General features: G+C 38.7%; 1 protein-coding gene across 6 annotated transcripts in view; it reads right to left on the reverse strand.

The window, feature by feature from the left end:
• Positions 1 to 26,164, reverse strand: part of MEF2C (myocyte enhancer factor 2C) — a 180,480-nt gene that overhangs the window by 5,340 nt on the left and 148,976 nt on the right. For all 6 annotated transcript variants that reach the window (XM_010831904.1, XM_010831903.1, XM_010831905.1 and 3 more), the window contains 3 exons: positions 9,447 to 9,619; positions 6,900 to 7,029; positions 5,916 to 6,051 (listed from right to left, as the gene is read on the reverse strand). In XM_010831904.1, the coding sequence (XP_010830206.1) occupies positions 5,916 to 6,051; positions 6,900 to 7,029; positions 9,447 to 9,619 (439 nt within the window). The remainder of the gene's footprint in view (positions 1 to 5,915; positions 6,052 to 6,899; positions 7,030 to 9,446; positions 9,620 to 26,164) is intronic.

The following is a 26,164-nucleotide window of genomic DNA, read 5'->3' on the forward strand; positions in this document are numbered from 1 at the left end:
AGAACCCATAAAATGCTACCCATAACCATTTCTGATGAAAAGCTTGGGAGGGGGAAAAATGGGGAAGGAAATTTTCAGTACTGGCTTAAAAACACTCAAGACTTCCTACCCCACTAAAACTGGTAAGAGAATCTGACTTTCCTCATGTTTTCTCAGTTACATGGGATGAAAATACTACACACAACTACCTGAATAAAACTATTGCTAGTCTCTCCCTGCTAAAGATGCTAAGGAGACCACACCTCAATTTATTATTGTCATTAGTTGATGCACGTTGTAAAGAAGGATTTACTGTGGTTTTATTGTGTTTATAACCCTCAATCCCCATTAATTTCAGGACAGCATAACTTGCTCTTATTCCAAAACGTGGGAGAATTTGATACTTGAGGTTGTGAAGGGAAAAGCATTAAGGTATAGACTAGCAATCACAATGACTTTGCTCAGTATAAACCATAGTACTATTGCTGACATCAATTTTAAGATGCTTGTATTGTTCTTATGTTCTAAGTGGACTGACATTCACAGCTAGAGTCAGTGTTAGTAGCCCATGTTGTCAACAGGGAGCAGAAATCTCTTTTTCTGAGGAGAGTTGAGGTAAAAAATAATCCATACTGACACACCTATTTAAAACAAAGGAGAGCAAACCCACCTATGCATGCAGGTGACTATGTCACTTCCCAATGAACAGAATCAGATGGTACTCAATACTAAAACTGTCATTGTAAGCAGTGAGAACATGGGTATATATTTCAGAGGAAAAAGAGGAATAACTTGGGGCTTGGTTTTTCGGAGATGCAATTCAGATTCAAGATATAAAGAGATACAAAATTAGAAAGGAATTTATCTTTGAGTGATGTTTTATACAAAAGCACCACCTACTGGCAAAGAATTACTTTCCTTCTCTTATTAATAGATGAGCTAATGTTGAGAATAACATAAAGGAGAATTGTTTGTTTCCTTAATAAGGCTTGCTTTCCTTTGCTTTTATAATATTACAGAATCAAAGCAGTCTTAGCATTTGTATCAAGATACCACATGGAGTGTCATTTTCAATCACCTGTTTATACTTTTATTTATTTATTGCTTTTATTTTATAGTGTTTTTTTTTCTTTTTATTTATTTTTAATTGAAGGATAATTGCTTTACAGTATCAACTGCCTTCTATTAAAGCAGATAGTGAAGTAGTATACTAATTCTCTAAGGGTTTTAATTAAATAATCTTTAAATAAAGAAGATATTGAAATGAGGGAGGGGAGCACCTGTATTTCAAAAGGATCCATAATGGTGGACTATTTTATCTTGGTTCAGAGTTACTTAATGATTCATTTTGATGTGAGAGGAAATCATCTTTTGATTTCTGGAATAAAGAATTTTATTGGCTCTGGATGAGAAAGACTATTTCACTAAAATTTAATTAAATGCTTCTACTATGAGTCACACACCTGTTTAATGATGAATGTCAATTAAGTGTCTGAAAATAAAGTGGCATATCAATAAATACTTTTGTCTGCCCTCTGACATTTAGATTGTGTCTTCACAGGCAGGGTGACATGAAAAATTAGAAAACAATATTTGGTAAGTTGAACCAGTATAAGCAGTTAATCTCAATAAACTGAGCAAAACATAATTGAAATGATATTTCTTTAATACAGCTTTTGGAAGCTGCTTTTTCTACTTATTCACTCTTCTCCTAAAGTCAGCTGGCTTGTAGAGATTTTGCTATTTCTCTTCCTCATAAAAGATACAATACTTATTGTTTATCCTTTCCTTCAAACAAACAGGCTAGTTCCCAAGATAAGATAAACTTAGTTGGTGGCATTTCATTTGACACTGAAAGCATTTATGAAGCATTTTGAGTAGTTCTGGGGACACTGAATTCACAGTAATGAATTCTAAGTGATATCTTAGGTTCAGCTTCATTATACTGTGCAGTGGGATTTAGAACAGAATGATGTTTAATTGCCTAGTCTCCATTATCAAAGAAGTATGTTCTTGAAAAGAAAAAGGAACATTAACACCACTTAATGAGTACGTCAAGGCTGTATACTGTCACCCTGCTTATTTAACTTATATGCAGAGTACATCATGTGAAATGCCAGGCTGGATGAAGCACAAGCTGGAATCAAGATTGCTGGGAGAAATGTCAATAACCTCAGATATGCAGATGACACCACCCTTATGGCAGAAAGTGAAGAGGAACTAAAGAGCCTCTTAATAAAGGTGAAAGAGGAGAGTGAAAATGGTGGCTTAAAACTCAACATTCAGAAAACTAAGATCATGGCATGTGGTCCCATCACTTCATGGCAAATAGATGCGGAAATAATGGAAACAGTGAGAGACTTTATTTTTCTGGGCTCCAAAATCACTGCAGATGGTGATTGCAGCCATGAAATTAAAAGATGCTTGTTCCTTGGAAGAAAAGCTATGACCAACCTAGACAGCATATTAAAAAGCAGAGACATTACTTTGTCAACAAAAGTCCGTCTAGTTAAAGCTATGGCTTTTCCAGTAGTCATGTATGGATGTGAGAGTTGGACTATAAAGAAAGCTGAGCACCAAAGAATTGATGCTTTTGGACTGTGGTGTTGGAGAAGACTCTTGAGAGTCCCCAACCAGTCCATCCTAAAGGAAATCAGTCCTGAATATTCACTGGAAGGATTGATGCTGAAGCTGAAACTCCAATACTTTGGCCACCTGATGCGAAGAACTGACTCACTGGAAAAGACCCTGATGCTGGGAAAGACTGAAGGTGAGAGGAGAAGGAGATGACAGAGGATGAGATGGTTGGATGGCATCACTGACTTGATGGACATGAGTCCGGGAGTTGGTGATGGACAGGGAAGCCTGGAGTGCTACAGTCCATGGGATCACAAAGAGTCGGACACGACTGAGTGAGTGAACTGAATTGAACATCACTTAGCTATACTAGACTCAGAGATAAGCATGTTGGTCTACTTGTTCTTGAGAATGCAGTTTTGATAGATATAGATAACTGTGAGATACTTCCTATGTGTGGGTGATGAGGAGGTGCGTGGGAGACAGAAGCCAGATACGCAAGTTCCCACATCCCACATCCCCTGCTGTAGGATTCCAGCTACTGCAGAGGCCTTCCTTCCAGCTGGGAAAACACCTACCTTCCCCATGGTGTTCAGAAATGAAACATGACTGGAGAGCTTTGTTCAAATTTCTTACTGCCTCCGCCTGGAAATTAGACTATCCAACTGTATTTAACCTAACCTTTTAAAAATCATCTTAAAGTCATCTCTCAGTGTGTACTGAATACCCACATTGTTAAGCATGATGATGGACATGCTTCTAGAAGATAGGTTGTCTTTTTTTTAGATGGTAGGAGAAAAACACCAAAACATTTGAGGGTCACTTTCTCAAATATTAGTATGCGAATGACTTGTGCTAACCCTTGATGGCAAGTTCCTTCTAGTCTGCTCTATCCCCTGTATCTGGTCAGTTTATGCTGTTTTTCTAACTTGCTTAGATAAAATCAGATACTAGAGAGTGCTAACAGTATAGTTTTGAGGATTTAAAGGTATTTCCATGAGCGATCTCTTTCATAGTTTAATTCTGAGAAAGAACCATGGTGACCCTCTTGGCTATGGGGAATATTTGCTTTGGTGGGCTGAAAGATATTTTACTCTGCTTTGAACACTGTATCTACTGGAAAGAATGTGAATCCACCATACAAGTACTTGAGACTAGTTTGGCTTGGGAAAATATCAATTTTTCAACAAGTGACTGACATTGTAAGGAATAAAGATAGATCATATAATTTATTTTACATAAGTATTATAACGTGATTTTTTTGTTTTTGAGTTTAAGATTTAATCGTGTGAGCATAGGCTAATCCATCTGAAGGAATCTCCTTCTGAAAACTGTGTGTGTGTGTGTGTGTGCGTGCGTGCGTGTGTGTGTGTGTGTGGTGGGGGGTTTGAGGAAGGAAGGAAGGAAGGAAGGAAGGGAGGAGAGAAGAAAGGCAGGCAGGCCAAAATTAGAAGGCCTGGAAGGGGTATCTATTTGAGGGATAAGGGAAGTGATTAAGTGCAATAAAAACACATAGACTAAATTCAGAGTCAACTCGTGCACCATGAGGACTGGTGTTGAAAGCAACCGGAACTAAACAAAATGCTTCATCCTCGACTGTTGCAATTCAGTTCCTCACTAGTCCAGGGCTGTCCCCTCTTTCTCATTTACTGAAGCTGCTGTTAAGGGCAGCAGAGAATTAGATTCTTCCCATATAGAATAAAATAAAATTCTCTTCCCAGAAGCGAATTAAAAAATTGTAGGGTAGTTAAAATACATAAATCCATGTATTTTCTATGTAAAAATGCAAATTGTCAGGTGTTACTGCAAACAAAAGAAAGCCATATCAGAGAAAATAATATGACTTTTGACACTGATCATCTCTAAGGAGAGCTAGTCCTATAATGGATGAATTTTGGGAAAAGTCAGAACGGGGACCCTTACTTTTGACAAAAAGCAATAAACGGTGGATTTACTGCTGAACCACGGAAGTACAATGCCGTGTGTATGATTTTAAGAATGCCTGTGGGTACAATGTACTTAGTGGTAACTACCTGAAAAAGGTATTGCAATACACGTCTATTTGGATAAACATTTCTAGCAAAATTTAAATGTTATCCTAAAAAGAGATATTGTGTTGCTGATCAATATGTGCTATATCTTCAAAGTTAATCTTTCAAGGAAGCAGAGCAACAGTGTCAAGAGAATTTATTTTATTTTTAGGTTAGAGTTTCAACAATAGTGATTAGTGAGGAAAATGCACGTAAGCAAATAGTAGCTGGGTATAAACTCCACAACCAGAGCACTAATCTATGTGAACTCAATTCCACGTGAAAGCTAGTGGGGCTGGAGAGGGGTAAGAGAAGCTCTGATATCAATCAGTAATTTTTATTCTAATTAGGATTTTATTCTCATTGTCTCCTTAGAATATGAACATAGAGCTAGCTAACTATTTTAACCAAATGGCTCAGCAGAAGGGTAAAAGCGGAGTAAACAAATAGCGTTTTTCTAACATATAAAAATGGGTTATCTTTAAATATTTTATATCCTCCTTGCATTTTCTTTTGAAGATTAACTGAAGTTTTGGAGTTCTTAAACTGAAAGTCAAGTCTTTGGTTCATGTTTTAAACTTAAAAATAAAACTAATGGTTTTACAAGCAGTATTATTTGTGAATTTAGGGCTTTTTAAGATTTGAACCTTTCCATTGAGAAATGACAGGAGTTATTTCTATAATATAGACATATCTCAAAAGTACCACAAGGGGGCGGAAAACAGACACCTTCTGACTTCAGAAAACAACCCAAACTATTTTTATACCCAAATTTAAATAATTAGTGTGTGTGTACATATACATATATGTATATTCATACAATATCTACGAATACACAACTATATTATGAGTATATTATAAATATATGAGGTCTGTATATCAGTGGAATAGGTGACCCTCTGAGTAACAGGCTAACTATGCTAATCACATTAAGAACTATGCGGTTTATTCGAAGCGAAAAAGACTCTGAAATAGTGCAAAAATTCAAAGAACTAATAACTGTAAATGTTTTCTTCTGTCCCATGTTAACTATGTGAAAGCTTAACTGAAGAGAACTTAATCACTGAGAGCAGTGGAAACAAATACAGCCTAAAACAACAGGAGAATAAAATGCCCTATTATCACAGAGCTCCCCCTCCTCATAAAGAAGGAGGAAAGTGATATTTCAGCCATGTGAAAGATATTAACCTGATAATTACTTTCAGATTTTGATCCGGCAGAAACTCACATCCTCTAAAGGGACATCAGAGCACAAACTCAGAGGTTGCCATCTGTCACTTTAAAAACGCGTTTACGGAAGTGTGTTATGGAAGAAGTAACACTGCTTACCCCAGCTGGCTGAGGGCGGACGGTGGCATGCTGTGCAGGTGCTGCTGTTGCCAGCCAGTTACTGACCCAAGATGAAGAGCGCTGGCGGTGTTAAAGCCAGAGAGAGATGACAGGTCTGCACTACTCAGAGAGTACTCTAGAGCAAAGACGAGAGAAGAAGGCAAAAGATTTACTTTGGAAATTACCAAATGGAGAACAGGATAATCATTTCCAATTTTTAAAATATTCTGTTATTGAATGACATGCTTAAAAAAAATTTGGGCAGGGAGGGAGATAAAACATTAGGGACAATTTTAATTCAAAAGAGATATATATACTATGCACCAAAAATTAAGTATTCCATGAAAACTTCAACATAGTACAGCAAGCAATTTCAGTTTATTAGAACTACAATCTGGCATCACAGGCAGGTATCTAGTATTTGATGATCTAGAAACGTTTTTTAAACAATCCTGAGAAAGTGAGCTTTCTATTGTTCAGTCAGTAAATTGTGTCTGACTCTGTGATCCCACGGATTGAAACATGCCAGGCTTCCCTGTCCTTCACTATCTACTGTAGTTTGCTCAAACTCATGTCCATTGAATTGGTGATGCCATCCAATCATCTCATCCTCTGTTCCCCCTTTCTCCTCCAAGCCCTCCATCTTTCCCAGCATCAGGGTCTTTTCCAATGAGTTAGCTCTGGCCGAAGTATTGGAGCTTCAGCTTCAGTATTACATCAAAAAAAAAAAAATTAACAGCTCATTTTCCTTGAAATTGTTCTTCTATGTTGAATTCAGGTTGGGTTAACAAAACTTTTGGTCACTAAGAAAGAATCATGTGGATATTCACTTTGTCTTAGTAATGAATAGGTAATGGTATAATGATCTGAACACCACAGGTATTAAATAAAGCTTCCTAACAGACTAATAGGTAATGTCATTTTCATTTTGCTTTTTAATAGAAAGTATTTAATATATTATTTGAACATGGCAAAACTACTCACCGGTACCATACGTTGTTGAAATGGCTGATGGATATCCTCCCATCCCTTGTCCTGGTAAAGTAGGAGTTGCTACGGAAACCACTGGGGTAGCCAATGACTGAGCAGACTGGGAGTTATTTATCCTTTGATTCTTTTAAAGTAAATAAAAAGATATTATGGAATAGATTTTTTTTTAACTTAAAAACACTAGATTTCAGTATTAGTTTTGCACATAAAGCGATAACTTGGTACAAATCTCATGAAATTAATCATTTAACATGTGTCTCTATGAACTCTGCCAACCCTATCATTTACAATCCTTCAAGAGACCAGCTGTTGCCATAGTAACCCATTACATCAGTATCTCCTAGGCAACTGAACTAGTAACAAGTACCATAGCTTTATTATGGGTAAAAACAGACTATGTTGAAAACTGATGAAATATGTATACTGTACTTCCATTGTTTCAGTTTTTATTCAAATGCAAATTGAAAAAAAATTAAAATCAACCACGGTGGTTTTTATGTTCAGTTGTATATATAGCAAAGCAGATGGGTAGAGGGTTCATGCCATGTTTTGACCAGCAGGTGGTGCTCTGACCACTTTTTTTCAGATTCTTCTAAACTTCCCTCAAACTAGATGGTAAAACAGCTAACGTGTATATTTAATTCCTTAGAGCAAGGAGATTAAAAATTCATATACACTTAAATATCGTGAGAATTTAATTCTTAGAAAAATAAGTATCTTTGTGGCTTTAAATAACTGAGGACATTTGTTTGTTACAATTGTACTATAAATTAAATCCAAAAATACACTGAAAACATGGGCCTTCACTTACAGAGGGTAAAACAGAAAAATAGATAACCTGGTATTTCACCTGTAAGTGATACTTGAAATAATTTCTAAATAATCAGTGTTGACACACACTAACTCCCCAAATCTCTCCATGTTACTGCTGCCACCTCTCGCCTAACGGCAGCTTTGGGTTTTTCCTGGCACGTAGCACTGAAGGGATGTGCCCTCACCACTTACCAAGAGCAGGTCGACATCCTCAGACTGAGAGCATGGGGAAGGAGTTTTATTAATTAGTGTCTGTAAATATTTATACTTGGGCAAAATCTTTTCAACAAAAGGAAAAGCATCTTCTGACAGGCATGACAGTTTAAACAGCTTTAAAACCCAGACTCTAAAGACAACTCCTTACAAAGATATTCTTTGTTTCCTTTAATGAGCGGTTTGTCTCCAACCTGAAGACAATCTATCCAGTTTTCAGCACAGGTCAGGGTTTCAACCTTCATTATTTCACCACCACATTTTGAGAAAAAAAAAAAAAAGATGGTACTTTGAAAGTGCACTTGCTGGAGGAAGGGGCAACTGCACGTAGCTAGCACTGACAGAGACCTGACCCACAGCTCATGGGATCCCTGGGAAAGCATCAGTTTTAAGGCACTTGGAATCAATCTGCTGATAGAGACAGCCTGCCATGCGTGGCCCAAACTGCTTGGTGATGGCCTGTGGGAGGTTTTATTTATTAGCCCCAGCCTTTTCCAAAGAGAATGTTGCATATTATGTGAATTTTGGGGGGTTGATATTCAAAATTAATCTGCACTGTGCCATAATAAACTAATCAGCTTGCAGGACCGTTTTACCCTGAAGCTTGCCACAGAGCAGAGAAAGAAAAAAAAAATGTGTTTGCAGAATGATCTAAATTTGTCTACTGAATCTTGGTTTTAAATGTTCTCTCGCTCTTAAGCAAAGCTAATTTGGAGAACATGGATGTGAGTCTCTTTGTTGTTGAATTTGGGCCCACAGATTTATCTTCACCTTAGTCCTTCAGACCCAGGAGAAGGAAAAATGATAGCTTCCAGGGATATTATTTATATTTCATATTTATTCTTATAAGTGTCACAACTTTTTTTTTTTGATGGAAAATATAACCTTTGTTCTCAATTGCCTAGAATTTTAAGACAATTTGTTTTTGAGAGGTAATTACTGGCATTAAACACATATTTGGAAAGGAGAACTGAGGCACTGCACAGGCATGTGATGTATTAAACATTATCACTGCAATATACCTAAGAGAAGAAATGCCAATTAACGGGAGAGAGTTCATTTAGAAATTATGAAAAAGATTTTTCACTGTCAGCACCTTAAGAACATACTTATTTAGTTCAATCCTGTAAAAATCTTATGAAATACCTCACTCTGTGAGTTTGGTTCTACCATTGGTCAAATCATACATCCCATAAGCAGAGTACTAGGTAATGATTTTTTTTCTAATTATAAATTGGGGGCCTTAAAAGGAAATGTTTTCTTTGCCCCAGAACACCAGCCCGATAATGGAGTTTATTAGATGTTGGTTCTTTTTTTTTTTTTTTCCCATGGAAAAGGGAAATGCAAACCAGTTACCAGAAATAAGAGCTAAATCCAAACAGGGCTGCAGCAACAGCACTGACATGTTGATTTTCTGGGAACATGCAAGTAACCCATCAAGTCAGACAAATACAAAAACAGCAAAACGTATACAAAACATTATCAACATTTATTTAACATGGAATTTCACATTACCACGGATGGCATTGTATTCTTGCTGCCTGGTGGAATAAGAACTCGGAGGTCTGGTTTACGGTTATTCATCCCTAAATTCATGGGGGGAGGAGATTTCGCTTGCATATTCTTGTTCAAGTTACCAGGTGAGACCAGCAGACCTGGTGAGTTTCGGGGATTGCCATACCCGTTCCCTGTTAAAAGAAAACAATGAGAGCACTCAGGAAAAAAAAAATCCGGACTCACGAAATGTTTCTAGAGCATACACTACATGAGACGATGAAGAAAGCATTAACAGGGTGAGACAATAACGTACATGCAAAGTTCACAGGATGACTGACAACCTCCTCAGGAGTAACCCAATCAGTTCTTTAAAATGCCGCTGAAGGAAGATTAAAAACTCCTAATGAGAAGAAACCTAAGAGACATCAACTTGTCCGGAAGCCAGCATATACTTTTATTTATTTTTTTTCTATTAGAAAAAAGTTGGGACGAAAGTCAAGACAGTCTTTCAGGGCCTAAGAAAAGCACCGAATTGGTCTTGAACTTTAATTGACTAGCTCAGCAGAGGCCTGGCTGGCATGACTCACTCTTTCGGTTCAACGATTTGGGTTTTATTTTGTGTGTCTGTGTGTCCTTAAGTGAAGAAAGGACACACCAGCGAGGCTATAGTTTCTAGGACATGCGGGAGGCGTAGCAGCCTCTCACACCCTTTGCTCTTCAGTTCCCTTTTTCTCTGAGCGATTTCTCCCTATGGCTTTTTTCTCTCTGGTCTGCTTCCCTCACGAGGCTCAGTGGACGAACCTGAAGCCCTGCTCTCTTGCTCACGGAGAACTTCAGAAAGCAGGCCTCCTCCTCAGGAGCTGAAAGGAGGGAGTGAGGCCTCCACTAAAGGGCTGATGCCCCGGGCACAGGAGTAGCCAGCGAGTGGGAACTGTCCTGAAAGGTTTTTCTTGGGTCTCTGATGTTTAGTTCTCCCCCTCCCATTAGCAGACAAACGGCTATCTGAAGGTGTCCATTTCTCAGAACTCAAAATACACTGGCCTGTGACCGGCAGAGGTGCAGAGGCAGCTGATGCAACCTGAGCTGAACCGGAAGTCCCTGTTTCCTCCACCGTCTGTGACTGGAGAATCGGAGAAACCACCCAGGCCAATTCAACAACCCTTGCTGGAAACCCAGACAGCTGTTTTCTGGGGCTCTCTAAAGGAGACAGTCAAACCTCATCGTTGCTGTCATCATTATCACTACGGCAAAACCCCAGCACCTATGACCCCAGGACGAATGATAACTGTGTGCTACTCTGTGGGGCAGCAGAGACAAGGCCCCGGGCCTCCAAGGCCCTTGCAGTCCTTTGTGGCAATCCGATACGGACGTGTACGGTAGGTACACACCAAGATGGGGCAGCCTGGGGTGAGGTGCCACAGAGGAATCCAGATTAAGGGCCACTCGTTTCCCAGCAGGGAAGAGATTATCCGAACGAGATTCACGGAAGAGGCAAGAACTGATGTGGGTCCTGAAAAAACAGAGGAGACAAAAAGATCTCTGGTCTTGTGACCGGGCACTAGGAAAGGGCCACTGTGGCGATTTACAGAGGACGGCCAGAGACTCTGTGAGGATCCCGGTGAGAAGGGAACCCATGAGAGAAGAGGCAGAGATTCTGAAGGAATATGGAGGGCTGGGCTGTGGAGCCCACTGGAGGTTAGCCTGTGAATTCCAGGCTTATGTGTCTTGGTTTTAAATGGTGGAAATGCAGACCCCTGAAGGCTGCAGAGCAGAGGGAACACAGGCCCTTAAGGGGACAGAGAGTTCTACTAGCATTGGAATATTTCAGGAAGGCCTGATAGTGTGATCCAGTCTGGAAATTTCTGTGATGACCCGAGATACAGTGAGGAATTAGGAAGGCAAAGCCCCAGTATATTTCAGGAGATATTTTTGGGCACATCTTTTGAATTAGAATCTATTTGAGGTACACTGTTTTGGCTTCCCAAGTAGCGCAGTGGTAAAGAATCTGCCCGCCAATGTAGGAGATGCAGGAGAGGTTTCAATCCCTGGGTCAGGAAGATCCCCTGGAGGAGGGCATGGCACGCCACTCCAGTATTCTTGCTTGGGAAATCCTATGGACAGAGGAGCCTGGCAGGCTACAGTTCATGGGGTTGCCAAGAGTCAGACATGACTGAGCATGCACACACACAACTTTAATAATGTTTAGAGCATACTGATTCTTCATATCCCTTTCATTTTACTTGTCTTATTTTATGCATGAATAAACAGGCTGAATGTATAACAAATAACTACAAGATTAAATCTGTCAATTGGATTATGCATAACATTCTCCACCTTACTGGAGGAAAAAACCCACAAAATAAAACAAACAATCCCCTCCTGGCAAAACGTATCAAGTATAAAGTAGCTGCTTAAGAAATGTTGGTTGAATTTGTATATAAGCTGCTCTTCTGTAATAAAACTTCCAGAAAATTAGCTATATTCTCTGAAGCCAACTAATGATGCCAAAAGCCTAGAAGAAATTTGCACAGTTAATTTGGACAGTTTTCTGTGGCAAAAGTGATTACAAGGAACAAACACATTTACCTTTTTTGGCTAGAAATACAGAGGGTATGTTCATGTAGAAAGACACTTGATAAGACAGAATGCTCAGAGGACTTTTATATTTAATGTGTCTTACTGAATCATTATTGTGACTATGCTAGGGCTTTCGCTTTAATTAATAGATTCCATGGGATAAAAACGGAGTGAGAAAACCGAGACAAAGTTTGCACTCTTCTTTCCTGTCAGCCGAAGCTCAGACTGACAGATATGCTGAATGCCTATGTCACTTATCTATTAAGCCTGTGTGAGATCTGGTTTAAATAAACAATCAAATGGAAAATTAGCTGGGTAATTTCAAAAGAAAGGGGGAAAAAAAAGTCAGTTAAGCAGTGCAATGAAGCTTGAACAGATCAGAAGAAACTAAAACCCAGGCTTGGTAGATGCCGATACTGGTTTGCATGGAGGAGTTATTTTGCTAAAAGGAAGTAAAACCACTTTATGAAATGTGTTGTCCTGTGATATGACGAGCACTGGGCCAGTGTGCGAAAATGGAAATGCTGCATGAAGGCTCTGAGAAAAGCTTTTTTTTTATTAAGAAAAAAAATTTTTTTTCTAGAGTGAGTTCTGAGAAATTCCAACAAAGCCTTTTGCCCACATTTTAAACAATGATTTGGGGCAGCAGTAGGTGGGGGGTGGGGGGAGTAGATAAAAAGCAAACATATATTTTAGGTTTTCACCTAATAAATGCCTTAAAACTTAAAAAAAAAAAAGATTTGAAAAGCATTCTATTTTTCCTCTTGGAATATTTCCTCTTGTTTGGAAATTATGCCATTTTAGAAGATTAGTCACATATTTTAAGGTGTTTACATACTGAAGGTAAAATATTTTGAACCACGATGACACTTCTTAAATTCATATTTTTAGAGCATAAAAGTTATTTTTGAGAACAAATAAATTCTGCCTTTTACCGGTGAATTTCTGCTGTTTTTAGCATATTGTGCCAGCTAGCATTTTGGAGCCATATAATAACCATTTCTGTTTCCAGCCACCAAGTTGTTATTCTTTTGGCATAATATAGATTCAGGAATGCGAGGCTGTGGATCCTAAACCAGTGATATAGAAACCTATCATTTGAAAATCAATGATGAATACATTCGTGCGGTTTACTGCTAAGAAGAGCCTGCATTTAAACCGGCTCGGAAACTGTGGCCTCCTCCTCACTCCGGGCGCTGTGGCCTTCTGTTGAGGCTGCTGTCTTACCTTAAGATAAATTCACCCAACGGAATGGTCTCTTTCAAAGTCAGGGTCGGGAGGTGGGAAATGCTACCCTTCAATAAACTTCTGAGATATAGATTCCACCTCTCTTCATGCTACGTTTGAAAATTACCCTCTGCCTGGGACGATGATCAATTTGGATGGGGCTGCATGCAGATGTCACATTCCCCTGACCACTTAAAAGCACAAAAATTATAAAGCACGAGTGAATGGATTTCCTGATTACAGATTATAAGAAAATGAAGAGCAGACCAACTTTAGAGTTCGCCTGTTTTATAGTTTCATTTGATAAAAAATATTGTTTCACATAAAACAATTTGAGCATTCACAATGTAATCTATATCAAGGATAATAGAAGCCACCTCGCTGGGTTACAAATTTCTAAACACTCATATTAAAACTAGTGTAAATATACAGAACTTCAAATGTAGTGTTAGCAGAAAAATTTTTTTTTCTCTCCAGTTAACTTGAAAACACTTGCTCTACTTATTTTTTTTTTTTTTAATTGACTCCTATTTTAAGAAGTTGTAAATTCAAAGAACATATTTCTGGCTGATGATGTTGCAAGGAGGACACTTTGCCTTGTTTCAGCAAAGTGAAACAGAGCTCAGCTGAATGTGGAGCTCTCTTTGAGCCCGAAGTTCTGAAACTTTCTATTTGGATGTTTAGACATTATGAGTCTTTTCACTTCATTTTTTTCCTCCTAGACTTTAAATTATAAATACAAGCATATAAAACTAATCAGCACAAAACAGAAACTAGTTCTCATGGACCAAGGTTAACCTTTTTCATCGGCACCATTTTTTCTGTAGTCTCTCAAGTTGTCATCTTTTGACTGTTCCCCCCTGCCTCTTTCAACTCCATATCTAATTAGTTACCAAATCTTGTCAATTTTTCTTCAAAAAGGCCTCTTTCCATTTTCACTGCCACCATCCTACATTAAGGTTTCACTGCCATCTGCCTAGGTCTTTCCATAACCTGCTGTTTGGGTTCCTGGTCTCTAGTTGAAGGGTTTTTCAGCAGGCCTTACAATGATGGGCTGCAGGAAGATTGCTCCTTGAAGCTGTATGCAAACTTCCGTGCATATGTGTGATAATAAAGCTAATGTACACTCCCAAGATGTTCTATATAAAAAAATCTTTCTCCAATGCTGCTTCTCTCATGTTCCTTTTTATTTTTTTAAAAATTTTATTTTTAAACTTTACAATATTGTATTGGTTTTGCCAAATATCGAAATGAATCCACCACAGGTATACATGTGTTCCCCTCATGTTCCTTTTTCAGATCATACTTAACTCTAGTGGGTCAGTGCCCTGGCTTGGCTCTCAGAGCTGGACACAGTTTGACCTGCTCTGTGTATCTAACCTAACTTCCAATGGCCATGGCCAAACTCACTATCCTCTGAATACATCTGAGTCTTTGCTCTAGCAGGTCAGTAACTCGCAGTGTATGACTTCCTGTTCAACTCAAAATTCATTTTTAAGGATCAGCTAAGGCCCAGGGCTCTCATGATACCTTTCAGACAACCTTAATCCACCTTGAACTCACTCTCCCCCCAAATGCTGCGCAATTAGAGGCTAATACTACACAGAGCACTCATCTATTACGTGTTTCAAATGCTCACAAAACACATAGACGATTATGCTGGAAAAATTAAAATTATTCAGAAATGGCACTACAAGTCATGAGGGAACATGGGATAAGAACTGAAAATGTAATGTGTAACTCGGTAATTTCAAACATCAAGGTGATGACCAAGTATACCGCTGAGACAAACTGCTTACCAACCACATAAGATAAAAATCAGAAAATCATGCAAGTGCCCACCTACTAAATTTGTTAATAGAGAGCTAACTGAAGCTTCTTTTTTCATCTGCTGCACCTGTTAATCATTTCCTAGCACATTACCTTAGTTAAATGTAAGCAGCAGAATCAAATAAAGTAGAACTTCCCCCTAATGAAGAAGAAAACTCGGAGATGCTGGATCTTTTCTTCCACACTGACAAGTGTCTACTGCCATGGGTTGTCTCTATGTCAAGATGAATTTCAGTAACAATTTACTCACACAGAACTTTCTACCAAAAGTTGGGCTGCATGCTTTCCTAGGAAAAAGAATGGTAGAAGGGTGGCAATTAAGAGTGCACTGGATTTTACTAGATGGTTCGGAGGGAGGCTTCCTGGAGGGAGGGAATTCATGATAGATCTCAGAGTCATGACTGTGTTTGAGAAGGATAAGGATTCCTGTGAAGGCGAAATATAGGTCATTTTAGGGGATGCAGTTTTCAGAAGCTGGGAAAGTAGGCTTGGCTAACACAAGCCTCTTGGGTCATGTTAACTTTAATACTGGAGACTTGATACTAAACTTTTACTAAACTTTATACCATAGATAAAGAACAGCCAAAGTTGTTTGTGAGTAGGAAGCGGCATCGTTAGCTGTGTGTCGAGAGAAAAGCAAGAGTGGCAGCAGAAAGGAGGCATTAAAGGGTGAGACTGTTGTGAGGGAGCTAGTTAGGATGCATCTGCCAGGGAGCACATGAGGAATGAGGTCTGAGTGAAGCGGCAGCCTTGCAAGATTTACAAGGCAGATGGGCGATGAGGACAAAGGCAGATTAAGCAGATAAATGCAGTTCCTCGTCATGAGGTCTCCATTAGAGTTCCTTCAACTATACTGCACCTTGGTTTTTCACACGCTAAGCAATGATTTCATTAGTGTGAGAGAAGCATAAAAGTCATCTGAATCAGAGACTCCCACGTACTCTCCCGAGGCAGCCATCACCAACACGACCACGCAGTATTAACAACGGCAAGCATTTTATATCGTATGAATGACCAAGCGCATTAACATCATGCAGCCACAGTACGTACCCAGAACAGTACATGCGCCTATGCAGTGTGCTGGCTATTACACACGGATATAAAGCACCTTTCATCCTCACAACAACAACCCGGTGAGGTGCTAAGAGTATCCTTGGGTTACATAAATAGAAAGCTGAAGAACAGAAAGATCCCGTAACTTGCCCAACGGCAAACAGCTATCAATTGGTTAAGCCATGGTTTGAACCCAGCAGTGTGTTCAGAACCCACGCTCTGAAGCACAGCACAGACCTGCTCCTCCGAACGGGGGTGTACTCAGAGACTCTGAAAACCCTCCTCTATCCAATCTCATCCTAAAATTCCAGGAACACGAAGAGAGGAAACAAAGTGGGAGACCAGGGACGTGAGACTCAAAGGGGCCCCTAAGGGTCTTCCCTGCTGGTGTGGAGGTTAACATGTCATGCTCCCAACGCAGGGGGCCCGGGGCCGATCCCTGGTTGGAGAACTCGATCCCACATGCTGGAACCAAGAGTTCGCCCGCCGAAACAAAGATTCTGCGGGCCACAACGAAGACCCGGCAGAGTCAAAATAAAACAAATATTTTTTAAAAAGGGGCCTCCTAAGTCAGAGGTGATGTGGAACATGGTCAATTTGGGCGTCAAAAATAGCAATTCTGGTTCAAAAGACACTGGACTTACATAAGGGGCAACATTCCAAACCATGTTTCTAGTCTCCTTCTGGATAAATAAATATTTACAAATAGGAAATATTGGGTTTAGCTACACTAAATGCCAGAGAAGCTGTTTAACTTTCAGTGTGCTATTTTGAGCGGATGATTAAGTATGCTTTTAAAGGTAGATTCTGAAATATTTTAGTCAATAATCTTCTCCCCTGTAATACAGGGTAAAGATGTTTACCTACCGACCATCTATTTCAGAGACCAACTTCATCATCAAAACCACTCAACATGATAGGAAAATGCCCAGTATCTTATAGTATCCACTATTAGGTATCTAAAAAAGAATTTCTAACATATAGCTTATAGAAATTACTTTGTTTAGTACTTTGTTAATGGTATTTTATTTTTGGGAATTTGGAGCAAATTGCCACAGGAAAACATTAAGTTGAACATAGAGCTAAACCTCTGATGTATTGATTTTCTGTTTTTACTTCAGCCAAATGTTTTTCCCACTTAGGTTTGTTTTTTTTTTTTTTCTTTCAACAGAACAATTCTGAAAACATTTACAGCATACAATCTTGTTAAACTAAAGATGTTACATATATAATAATGTTCACTGAAGTGAAAGTTGCTCAGTCGTGTCTGACTCTTTGTGACCCCATGGAATTATCCAGGCCAGAATACTGCAGTGGGTAGCCTTTCCCTTCTTCAGGGGATCTTCTCAACCCAAGAATCGAACCCAGGTCTCCTGCATTGCAGCTGGATTCTTTACCAGCTGAGTCACAAGGGAAGCCCAAGAATACTGGAGTGGGTAGCCTATCCCTTCTCCAGCAGATCTTCCTGACCCAGAAATCAAACTGGGGTCTCCTGCATTGCAGGCGGATTCTTTACTAACTGGGCTATTAGGGAAGCCCAATAATGTTCACTACTATCAATTACTTTTACATTTGACTTTTAAAAAGTTTTAAGTTAGTTTCCAATGTCAGGACATTGTTTTGTGTCGCAAATAAACCTACATCTTTTCATGAAATTTTAATTGTAAACAGTAAACTGGCTCATATAACCCACTGCTCTACTGTAAGAAAGACACCTAAAATAGTTTTTAGTGGAAAAAATTATGACCTTCTAGTCTTCAGTCTTACATTCACTTTGCCCTGAATGCTTGAAACGCTGTTAAAAGCAACAGCAACTCTAAGTTATCCAGCTGTTGTAAATCACAATCAGGTTTTTTTTTCTTTTTTTGGAGGGGAAAGGAGATCTTTTTCATGGGATGGCTCTAAGGGAAAAGGCAACCACAAAACATTTAGAGGTCAGAAATCTGGGAATAATGAAAATTTCAATATGCCTACTGCAGAATGGGGGCAAATCAGATTTCTGATTCTTATCCAGCTAAAGGCTCCTGATTACAGATTCTTAAAAGTAAAAATCAAGTCTCCACTCTATCTGGGGGTTTCTTAGGGAAACAATATAATAATGCATAATGTCAGACTGAGAAGAAACTCCTGTGAAACCTCAGTGTCTTTTGTGGTGTATTCTTAGAAAAATACCCCAAGAATACACCCAAGCCAAGACTATTCTTGGTTGTACCAGTTGGAGGGCAGCAAACATTCTAAAAAGAGACTAGTCTCTTTAGCTTGACTAGGTCACCCTGATGATGAACCAGACCTTCATGAATTTGCTATTGACCCTACTCGTCCTTGATGTTTCTTGGTTCTGTTTAGAATCTTTTGAGAAATTAACAGTCTATCTGCCAACTAGAACTTTAAACATTCAGCACATACAGTAGCCTCTGGATTGTGAGGCAGAGGTAAAGAAATTTTACTGGGTACTAAGTTATTCTTCCAAAGACTGGAGTCTGTGTCATAAAACAGGTTTGTGTTGGCAGACCACTCTCATTTCTTTCCTGAGAGTCATGTGGGTCAGGCATTCTCATCCCGATTTTTGACAGATGAGGAAACTGAGGTTCCGGGAGTTTCTAAGGCTTGTCAGTAAGTGGGAGAGCTTTGATTTGAATCCAAAGCACAAGCTGCTTGAACTACATTATTACCAAAGCCAGATGTTTCAGATTTAGAATGCATCCACGAATCTTCCCTTCTCTTAGAATAAAGGCTCCATTTGCAAATAAGAAAAAAGTTGACCATCTGATGTTTCCAGGGCACAAAGACACACAAAATATCGTTCTGTTCTGAGGATTGTCTTACTGAAGGGATAGTTTTTCATTGCACCATAAAAATGAGATGGAACCTTGCTATCTTAAAAAAAAAGTTCCATTTAACAATGAATGATAGATAGATTTATGACTCACTTAATTGTTCACTTCTTGCGATTTGGGGGCTGTCTCTTTGCTAAAAAATGAGGGGGTGTCTTCATTATTGACACAATTGCTCATTCTTTCAGTCATTTTTCTAAACAAAAATATTGAGACAGTTCAAATTAGAGAGAACGTGACAGAAGAGAAAGAATAATTACTTGTGGTTTTAACATTTACACAACTGCTGCAAACACATCAGAAGATGATAATGTTTGAGCGAAACGTGTTGCACTGCACTGCACTGCGCTCCCTTTCTGTCTGGGATTTATTAATATCTCCTCTCTACTCCCACCGTCTAGGGTAGGGGCTGTGGCAGGCATCTGTCTTGGTGAAGCCTAGTAGAGCACTACTCACACCCTGCACATTTCATAAATATTACTGGGACTAGATTAAACCAAGCTTTATTTTTTGCTTAGGAAGTCAAGAATACAGATAATTGTAATACTAACAAGAGCCAACATTTTTTAACAAGCACTTACTCTGGGGCAGAAAGCGTGCTCAATGCTGCCTTGTATCGAAGATCTCATTTAATTTTCACCACAATCCTGCAATGTGGGGATTCACTGACTTTCCAAGGACAACATCTTCCCTAAAGTAACTCGAACATCATGTATTTTTCTTGGTTATTTTATTATTCTGAATATCTGCCTCTAAAGTATTTTTTCCAAATTACTGCATGAGCAAAACTTTTGCTCCATGATTTTACAGTTTTCTCCGAGCTGCTTAATACCAAAGGTTTCCTTTACATGATTGCTATGTAAATTAATGTTATCATGTTTGAATAGGGAAATTGACCACATATTTAGATTTACTATTATTACCATGGGTTGCCCAGGTGGCTCAGTGGTAAAGAATTTGCCTGCCAATGCATGAGATGCAGGAGACTTAGGTTCGATTGATCTCTGGGACAGGAAGATCCCCTGGAGGAGGAAATGGCAACCCACTCCAGTATTCTTGCCTGGAAAATCCCACAGACAGAGGAGCCTGGTGGGCTACAGTCCATGGGATCACAAAGAATAGGATATGACTGATAATATAATATTATTATATCATCATAACCTAATATAGCAGGGATTTTTTTCCCCATCTTACAGTACAAATACAGCAAACTAGTTCTTTGTCATAACTAGAGATTGTAAGTGGAGTCTAAGGTCAAAAAATTGTGAAAGGAAGGCATAGTGTTTAGTAAGAAATTTACCAAGTAGATATTATGTTCAGTTACTATAGCTGAAATGGAGCAATAATGAATGAACTGAGTGAATCCTTAATGAACACATCTGCAGATGACAAATTGAACCTATTTATACAGGTTTTGGTACAATAGCTTCCTTTGTGTGCTGCTCAGTTGCTTCAGTCATGTACGACTCTCTGCAACTCCATGGACGATAGCCCGCCAGGCTCCTCTGTCCATGGATTCTCCAGGCAAGAATACTGGACTGCATTGCCATTCCCTTCTTCAGGGGATCCTCCCGATCCAGGGATCGAACCTGGGTCCCCTGCATCACAGGCAGATTCTTTACCTCTGAGCCACGAGGGAAGCCCCTGAGTTTCCTTTCACATAAACTAAAGGAATATATTTGATCTTTCAAATATGAGACTTTCATGACTGTACACTTAGAACTGAAATTCAAGTGAAACATACTATATAAGCCTAACTAAAATGTAAGACTGGCAAAGGTTTTTCTAAAAACAGCATATTATACTCTTGGCCGAAAGCCTTGAAGCCTCAAAAAGTCCCCGGTAGGTAAAACATTGATTTCCAAGAGGGGTTTTTTAACCACATCCCTCCGTCAGGATCTGCTGTCTATTGATGCAGTTTCATATCACTAATGATTTTGAAAAGAGCTTCTGTATTATCTCCAAATAAAATCTTATGGTGATGCCAAAAGCGGGAAAGAGAGAAACCAACACTGTGCGAGGAAAAAAAAATGCTGAGAGAAAAAAGGCAAACTTTGACTAAAACTAATAATTTAGGGAGGAAATGTTAACTGCGTGAATCAATATTAAAAAAGACCAAAATTTTATTATTAATCACACTCTTAGGTTAAATCAGTGGGATATCAGTGAAGAGACCAATTTTCACATTGCTTTACTGAATACAATAGAAAGGGGATAAAAAGGATCCAATTTGTGAGGTCAGAAATCACTGATATACAAAAGGCTCTAAAATCTGCTGAAACACTCTCTGGGGAAGTTACAATTTGAAATTTTGTTTTTCCTTCTGGAAATCAAAGTCCTTAAGAATTAATTCAAACCAAAGGGGCTGAAAGTAGATGGTGTCCTGACTTAGCCTATAACATCCACTTGTCTTCTCTCACCTGCCTCTCTCATTTCAACATGGCCTCTACAGAATGGTGTCAAGGTATCACTTGATCTACAACCTGCCAGGGCTTGTATTTGGGAAGTGGACACTGATTTTCTTGGCAGTGGCTGATTATCACGTGCTGTAGGTTATCCAACTGGAGGACAGTATTTTTTTTTTTTTTCTTTTAATAAATCTAGATAACCTTGGTTTGGGTTAAAAATATCACTGTCACTGAATTGCATAGATAGTAATAAAGCAATGCTGTTGGATCTTTATTTATGTTTTGGGTGAACTCCCAAGGTAAAATTGAAAATGCGCTCAGAATTTTTATTGAGAACAACTGAAACTAACATAATACTGCAAAAGAATCCAACTGTTAACTTAGCTTTTATTCATAGGCTGCTTAACAAATTTTTAAAAAGTAATATAAAACTATATTTTTATACTAACAAAAAAGTTTTGTTTGAGAGTAACTAAATGGTAATCTCCTTTTCTTGAATATTGATTCTGAAGTTGTGTTTTGTTAGGCCAAAAAAAGGGAAACTTGTCAAAGCCAAATCTTTTAAACTGAATTTTTAACCACTTCTCATCGATATTTTAAATCATTGAGTAAGAACTGCAGAGTAGTCTACTTGGTAGATAAGAAAGTCAGCCAAGAAAATTTTGATAAGTATTTTCAAAAACAAATAGTTGTAAAGCAATGGTATTGGTATAGAATAATTAAACATTGTTATGAACTTTTCCTCTTCTCATTTAGTTCTATTTTATGATATGCTAAATTTTTCTTTTCCAATGCTAAATGAATTACAAAAATGTCATGTCGGTGAAAACTTTTATGATTATATGATCATAAAACATTACATGTAAATGGACCCTAAAGACTTTTGTGTCTTATCCCCTAATGTGAGTACTACGTTCAGAAGTCCAAAGTCATGGCCCAAAGTATCGCCGGGTGGAGTCTTTTCAGAGTCTGGAAGCCAGGTCTCCTTCCTTAGCCACTGCTCAGTGTTTTATCCACAGCAGCACACTGCCGCTACCAAGTCTCCATGTATTTAGCTGATACAAATTAAGCATTCCAGAAGTGACAATGCTTGACAACCAAACGCATAAAATAGTAAACAATTAACAATCAAAATAAGGAAACAGCTGTTAGTTTCTTTTTATATAAAATTATCTCTAATTTACAATAAATGCCAATTAAAATTATTAACCAATATACATAAATATCCTTTGCCTTATTGTCAAATAGCTATGTAGACTGTACAATTCTCCTGACTTTTCAAAGAGATTCCTAAAGGATTTTCTTTCTGGTCCTCGACCACCCCCCTTTTTTTAAAAACATCTCAATCAGGAAACAGTACCTCCTTGAGCATACTGGTACTTTCCACTCAATAAAAAAGCAATCATGTCATGAAAACAAAGGGCACCAATAAGAAAATGAATAATCCAACATAAGGCACTGCTGTGCTAACGATTAAACCTGATGAATACAGAAACTCAACTGAACGTGATCGTACAATCATCTGTAAGCACTAAGAGCAGCATGTTAAAAGCTGAAATGTACAGAGATATGACAAAATGTAATTTTAAAAGCAATGACTTTCAAGTTTGGCTCTTGAAAGTAAAGGATTAAACCGTGGATGAATAACTGTCAACTGAAACCTACAAATGTCACTATTACTAACGTATTACAATGACTTGGTGTATATTTCCCTTACATCAAGAGTTCAACCCCATCCTCTTTCTTCTTTATCACCTCTCACCTTCATGTATGAAAGGACTTCAACTTAAGCAATAAGATGTTCATTATTTCAAGAAGAAACTTGTGATGGTCAGAGGTACCCGCCTATGTTTTACTTAGTGATATATATCAGCCCTTCAGGTTTTCCATTAGGTAAGTTAAAGTTTGTTTAAAACTTTACTGGTTAATAGTGCTCAGCCATTTAATCAAATAATGAATTCATTATTCATTATCTACAGTATCAGAAGATTATGTTATTTCTGTGAATTACAGATCAAGGGTATATCTTTTTATATGTAAAATTACATTATTTCTTTGAAGTATTTTTTCTTTTTTTCACATAAACAGTATAAAAAATTTATGTCTAGAAGATCAAATTTTCCTTTATTCGGCTAACACAGATTTACTGAATATCTGCCATGTCCTCGAGCTGGGAATACAAACTGAAGAAGACAGTTTGCCCCCAGAGCGAAGTGTCCAGGAGACAGATGTATGACCAGATAATGCAATTACAATGCAAGGAGATAAACAATGTAGGCAAGAAAGTGCCTAATTCCTTCTGGAAGAGTCAGGAAAGGATTTCCTGAATGGTTGAACTGAATTCTGCAGGAAGATAAGTAGTGCTCAGGAGCATGAAGTAGGAGAATGCTAAGAATGCTCACACAAAGGCAAGAAGCTGTGATGCTGCTTAGAAAGTGGAAGCACAATGCATTTAAGAACACGCACTCTGGAGACAGACTGCCTTGGGCCATTACTTAATTGCTCTGTGCCTTAGGTCCCCTGACTATAGAAAGGGCATAATATGAATATCTACATGAAAGGGCTGCTATGTAAATAAAAGTTTTTTTTGTAAATCACATAGTAAGAGTAATTTAGATGTTTGCTATTATTAGAGCTTGAGTGCAGGGTTCTTGATGCCAGTGGCAGAAAGTAAGAAGGTTGAAGACCAGAGAGTAGGGATGGGCCAGAGATAAGAGCATGCAAGCATGCTGTTGCTTCAGTAGTGTCTGACTCTTTGTGACCCTATGGACTGTTGCTGCCAGGCCCCTCTGTCCATGGGATTCTCCAGGCAAGAATACCGGAGTGGGTTGCCATGACCTCCTCCAGAGGATCTTCCCGACCCAGGGATCGAACCCCTAACCTTTTATGTCTCCTGCATTGCAGGCAGATTCTTTACCGCAGAGCCACGGGGAAAGGCCATAGAGATAAGAGGCTCATGGTTAATTCTGAAAGAGCTGGGAAATCATTGCTGGAATTTAAGCATCTGAATGAGGACCTACAATGAGTTTAAGGCTTTGATAAAGACTAATGGGGAGTCTGGAGTGGGATGCAATGTGAGGTCGGGAGATGAATTAGGGATCTTTGGAAATAGTTCTGGAGTGTTGCTATGAGCCTGAACCAGGGCAGTGAGATAGGAATGGAGAGAAATGGGGTAGATTTAGGAAATACCTTGGAGACATTTGGTAAGTTGGTAAGACCTGATGACTCAGTGGACGGTGGGATGAGGGAGAGGTATAGTGCAGGGAGTGAGTGGATGCAAAAGATGCTATACTTTATGATTGAGCTGAGAGGGAAGGATGCTTACTTCTTTGGTCTCTTAGTTTTAAAGAAATACAATAAATACTGAATTTACTTCCTTCCCTCGTGAGACTATACTCTTTTTGCAAGTTGAGATGAGTGGATACTGAAGAAAATTGGACTGAAATGGGTTTCCCAGGTGGAGGCTAGTGGTAAAGAACCCATCTGCCAATGCAGGAGACATACAAGATACGGGTTCAATCCCTGGAAGAAGACATAGCAACCCACTCCAGTATTCTTGCCTGGAAAATCCCCATGGACAGAGGAGCTTGACCGGCTACAGCCCATGAGGTTGCAGAGTCGGACACGACTGAAGCAACTGAGCACGAACAGACTGAAAAATATTTTAACTTAATTGGAGAGTCCTGCCACTTGACCTCAGAGTTTCTAACTTTATCTGAGACCTTGAATTTCAATGACAATATTCAAAATTTGGAAGGTATCTTTTGGCCGTTTTGCTTTAGTTTTCTTTTCTGAAAATGCAGAGACATTCTGACTGGCCTTGTTTCCTTGGGTGTTATGTGATTCTCTGACATCAGCACCAATATATTCACTCTGACATTTGATACAGGCTGGTGTGAGCAAGAAGGGGCAGACGGCTGAGTCTGTGGGCAGGACATAGCAGCTAAGCTTAAGACTCAGTGGCATCTGCAACAGGTGTTCTGTGGAACCAGAGTTAGAAAGGGCTTCTTCCTCTATTTTTAAAAAGTGGGGAAGTAACTCTTTCATAACTATACAGAAACTGACTGTTATATGCTCCTCACTAAAAGATACAATCAAGATACAGTATTTATCATCATCAAGGTGGACCAACTAAGTGTTGTTTTTTTAACTTTCTTCCATTTTTGAAGTAAAAGATTCTTGAGTTATGGCAGAGGTCCTGAAGTTGGGGAATGAATTTGCTAAGCCTACAAGATTTTTTTTTTTTTAGTTCAATGACGCTATAGCCTATATATGGCTAACTTTTATGTTTACAAGATTGAGTGTCTTCTTTCTCCCCAGAGGGCCATTTAACTTAGTGGACTGTCAGGGAATTGACAATGACAGCATAATTGAACAACGCGTATTTTCAATATAGAATTCTAAAGCATTTTAGCTATTAGGCAGTAACAAGAGGCCACGTCATCAAAGATGAGTACCCGTTCCCCAACTCCACATGTTTTTCCTATTAACTTTCATCACTGTTATTAGCTGTTCTCATACAAGCAAGCAAACTGATGCATCAAGATACTGGATAAAATATCGTAATATCTAAACTACTCTTATTTACCTTTTTATTGGACTTTGAGACAAACCAGTTTTAAGCCCCACCACTCCCTCTAGCCATAGTGTCTGGCAGAGACTTGAATCCAAGACACAGTGGTCTAGTTTTGGTCTATAATTTTCAGGCTACAAATCCTGAGGTTTTTTTTTTTGAGGGGAAAAAAAAGAGCCCGTTGTTTCAATATCCAGCAAAATAGTATATTCAGTCTAATCATTAATCTGACTA

This window comes from Bison bison, unplaced genomic scaffold (assembly GCF_000754665.1).
Source record: "Bison bison bison isolate TAMUID 2011002044 unplaced genomic scaffold, Bison_UMD1.0 scf7180017864533, whole genome shotgun sequence".
NCBI classification, from domain to species: domain Eukaryota; kingdom Metazoa; phylum Chordata; class Mammalia; order Artiodactyla; family Bovidae; genus Bison; species Bison bison.